Source organism: Chrysochloris asiatica, unplaced genomic scaffold (assembly GCF_000296735.1).
Source record: "Chrysochloris asiatica unplaced genomic scaffold, ChrAsi1.0 scaffold00472, whole genome shotgun sequence".
Lineage (NCBI taxonomy): Eukaryota > Metazoa > Chordata > Mammalia > Afrosoricida > Chrysochloridae > Chrysochloris > Chrysochloris asiatica.
The window spans coordinates 411,518-416,140 of NW_006408990.1; the positions used below are offsets into that span (position 1 = coordinate 411,518).

General features: G+C 42.6%; 1 protein-coding gene across 1 annotated transcript in view; it reads right to left on the reverse strand.

Moving 5' to 3' along the window:
- CRMP1 (collapsin response mediator protein 1) overlaps nt 1-4,623 on the reverse strand; it is a 100,161-nt gene that overhangs the window by 44,029 nt on the left and 51,509 nt on the right. The window contains exon 4 of the mRNA XM_006877306.1: nt 2,103-2,267. Within this exon, the coding sequence (XP_006877368.1) occupies nt 2,103-2,267 (165 nt within the window). The remainder of the gene's footprint in view (nt 1-2,102; nt 2,268-4,623) is intronic.

The following is a 4,623-nucleotide window of genomic DNA, read 5'->3' on the forward strand; positions in this document are numbered from 1 at the left end:
CATCAACCACGTATGTATACAAAGCGGATATGTCATACACACATACAAATAAGAAAAACACCTGGGTAGACAAATGCCAAATTACCACTTTTTACTTTAGATAGAGTGGTATTTTTCAAGAAACATGTTCTAATTTTGAACCTGAAATCAATAAAAGGCATTTAAAAAAATCTGTCTACATGTTTGAAACCGCATGTTGAAACCTCACTGGATATTTTCCTGGCAAGTTTTGTGTGAAGAGAGAAAGAAGCCGTCTGTCCTCTTCTTGGACGACTCAGTACTGTGCTTCTACGTACAGCCCCCCAGTCCTCAGCTCTGTGATTCCAGTGTTCCTCAAAGACCCCTTTCCATGCCCCTCCCTCCACATCCACAGAGAGGCGGCTAAGATTGTAGTAACATAGAAAACTGCTCAGAATTCCATGTTAGGTGAGGAAATCAAGGTGCAAAATGATACATTCTCTTGAATTATGGTTATCTATAAAACAAGAGTGTAATTTCCAGTAAAAGTAATGGAGGGGTGTAAAGGGCATTAACAAAAACCCCAAATTCAAATGGCTGAGTGAGCAAAAAATACATTCACAAAAAAAGATACAGAAAAGTTTAAACTTCATTATTCATTAAGGAGCTGCGATAAAAACAGCAGTGGCAGACCACCTTAGCAGGGCTTGCCTGGAGCAAATACAGGGCGTGGACTCCAGATGCTTCTACATGGCTGGTGGGCACGGAGCAGATGCATCTCTCTAGAAAGCAATTTGGCCATGGGGGCCATAATCCTGAAAACTCTTTGACCCATTCAGTAATTCCATTTCTGAAAACTTATGGAAATAATTACAAGTGTAAAAACATATTATGTATGAGGATGTTCAGTATAGCATGATTTATAATCAAACAAATAGAAAGTCTAAATGCCTAGCAAAAGGAAAACAGCTAAGTAAGTGAACCATTATATTGGTATTGTTACTATTGTTAAGTGCTGCTGAGTCAATTCCAACTCACATCGACCCTGTATAGGGTTTCCGAGAAGCGGCTGGTGTATTTGAACAGCTGACCTTGCAATCCAGCACATCATCAACACACAGCACCACTCCTTACTTATCAAATGTTAAGTGACTAAAAATACAGTATTCTAAGTAGCAGTCATAGAGTGACCAGATAAAAATCAGTCCAAATGGACAGGGACCAGAGGAGAAGACACATCAGGTTACATAAAAATAGCATCAGGGGTAATGAAGGTTTTCCTTTTCTCAATTTTTTGCCTTTTTTGTACTGTGGTGATGATCCTTCAAGATAGTGCAAACAGAGCATACGTATGCTCAAATGGAAAACAGCTTCAGCTCTTAAAGCACCTCATTTGATGCTGTTTCTCAGACAACTCCCCAGTGCCTCCTTCCTGAGTCAGCGACAATCCTGCCCTGACTCATTCCATTCAGTCCATCCAACACCATACACCATGAAAGGTCTACACTACAAGGACCCTTCGTGGGAACCCAACAAGAGGGAGAAAAGGTGCGACACGGGGATGTGAAGACTCAGCCCCTTCCCTCCTGAGCTCAGCATTCAGTGGCAGAGCCAGGCACAGAAGCTCAGAAAGAGACCTGGGTAATGGCTTTGCATATTCTAAGAAAGAAGCAATTCTGATTGGGGGAACGGAGAAGGTGATACTTGAGCTGGGTCTTGAAAAGAAGGCAGTGTAGTAGTTTGAAGTATAGGGAAGAAGAAAGGGACTTTGTGGAAGGGAACTGCATGAGCAAAGGCCCTGAAGTGTAGCCGGTTTCATGGGTGGTAGCCAGGGTGTCAGACACCCAGGGTGTTCATGGTCAGAGTAGAAGATGAGCCAGAGGGAGCAGTGAAGATAGGTCAGGTATGGCCTTGTGTGCAAGGACACAGCTATCAGCCTTCCTTTTGTGAATAAGGGGGTACCTCTGAAGGGCTGAGAGCAGGCAAGGACAGGCTCCCTAGAGAGGTTGGAATGTTTCCACAACTCTCTGTGCAGCAGTGGGCTCCCAGAAGGCAAAGCAAAAGGAACGTTTAATGCCACACAGTTGGGTCCCCAAATGAACTAGGCATTGTAAAACTCTGCCCCATTTTGGGCTTTAACTGACCTTTGTCCTGCACCAGTACCTCCAGCTCCTCCCGGACACCGTCGTACCAGCTCGTGATGTCCATGTGGAGAGAGTAGTCACAGCAGGATTTGGTGTCAGCTGCTTCATGCCACTTCTCAAAGGAGGTCAGCAGGCTGGACCCAGGCTCAGGGACAACGTGGTCAACTGGAAGAGAAAAATCAATGTTATGCTCCAAGCTGCTTAGGGCCCACGTTGTTCAACAAGTATGTGCTGATCTTCTGAACTCACAAAGTGTAGCATCTTTACTGCATCATGATCATCACCAGCATTCTCACCATCATCCCATCACCACCCCAATCATCATCATGCCCACTATGACTATCATCAGCATCACAACCACTGGTGTGTCATGGCTGCTATGAAAACCATCACCATCATCACTAGCACACATTACAACCACGAGCACTAGGAAAGGCATCACTACATCCCTAACCACCACTGTTGTCATGATGACCACCACCACCATGACAACCTTGTTATCACCATTGTTTTCATCATGACTTCCACCTTCTTTATTACCATCATTGTCATCGTTACTACTCTAGCTGTTAGCAGTGATGTCATCATCACACCTGAAGTCTTCATTACCACCATCATCATCATCACAACTATTCATTGAATGTTTACTATGTGTCACATAGTAGCACAAGGCCTTTACCTAAATTACCTCATTTACTCCTCACAACCATTCCATGACGTAAATATCGACGTTGCCATTTGGCATAGGAAGAAATTGAGGTTTAGAGAAGGTCAGTGCTGCCCAAGGCCACACAAGTAGTAAGGGATGGGGAGAAGATTCCAGAAGAGGCCTGTCAGATGCAGTGCCCAAGTTCTGAAGCACTATGCCATACTGCTTTTCTTGCCAAGATGAAAAAGAATAGAAATGTTCTTTTCATAATTCCTTTTAACAATAAAATCACAAATGAAAACTGATCAGCAAGGGAGCCACCTAGCTTCATAAATTTCACTTGGATTCACATGTTCCTCTAGGTATGATCCTGTTTCTCTGCACATCGACCTTTCATTGCCAAACATCTGTACGAGTCTCACTCTCACCTCAAACAGACCACCAAGTGTTAAGTGAAAACTGGACTGAAGCAGAAGAAGGCAACAAACAAGTCAATGAGGGTCAACGTAAAACCATGAGTGAATGACGTCAGAATTTAGGGACTATGCCAAGAGTAGATTTGATGCAGTGAATGATAACATAGATCTACTGACCTAAGCAAAATGGAGTTGGTTTAGTCATTAGGTCTTGATAAATGAGGACCCTGCAAATGGGGAAGTTAGTTTAAAAATTAGCCAAGATGACTTCATGGTCCTAGAAGGAGAATAGGATGTCCTTAAACCCACCCAGTTTTCTCAGGAATGTCTGAGAAGGATTATTGCCTTATTGTTTCTTTTTCCAAAGAGTGTTATCCTGATGTTAAAACAGATGACAAGTGTACATCCAAATGTAACTTGCCCTATATAATGTGCCTGCTTATCATAAGGGACAGGACAGTCTTGAGAGATGATTCTCCCTGTCCTCCAGACTGCTGGCTTTCTGTTAATAAAGCTTGGATTGGATCTCTCCCCATCTTTGTGATTGACTACAGTGACAGGTGGCAAACCCTTGTTTCAGTTTGCCCACATAAACAGTAATGACTGGAGACCAGGGAAGTTGTGAATCTGGAAGCTGTGCAGTAGATATTGTCGTGCATGGTGGACAGGTTCCAGCTGAGCTTTCAGACTAAGGGACTAAGAAGGAGAGACGGTCGACTTCAGAAGGGAATGCATAAACACTGATATCCTAGGCAGTAATGAGCTGAAATGAACTGGTACTAGCCATTTTGAATCTGGAAATTACATGGTTTACTATACCGGGAATGACAAATTGAAGAGGAGGGATGTAGAATTCAACATTAAAAAGAACATTTCAAGATCTATCCTGAAGTATAATGCTGTCTGTGATAGGATAATATTTATACACTCTGGTAATGTGATGGATTACAAGCTAAGCTGCTAACAGAAAGGTCAGTAGTTTAAATCTACGAGCTGCTCTGCAGGAGAAATATGAGGTTTTCTTCTCCCGTAAAGATTTATAGTCTCGGAAACCCCATACAGGGTCGCTATGAGTTGGAACGGACTCCACAGCACATAACCACCATCACCACAAGAAAGAACAGTTAATACAACCATTTTTCAAATTTACACACCAACCACTAAAGCCAGTGATGACAAAATTGAAAAATTCTTCAGTCTGATATTGATCAAACATGCAATCAAGATGTATCGGTAATTACTGACAACTGGAATGGAAAGTTGGAAACAAAGAAGAAGGATCAGTAGATCGAAAATATGGTCTTGGTAATAGAAACAATACTGGCGATCACATGATACAATTTTTTTTTTAAAGTTTTTATTGTGAATTATGTGGGTCTACATGGGAGAACAGGAATCCTGGGGTGGCGCTGTGGGTTAATGCGCCAGACTGCAAAGCCGTTTGAACTGCAAGGTC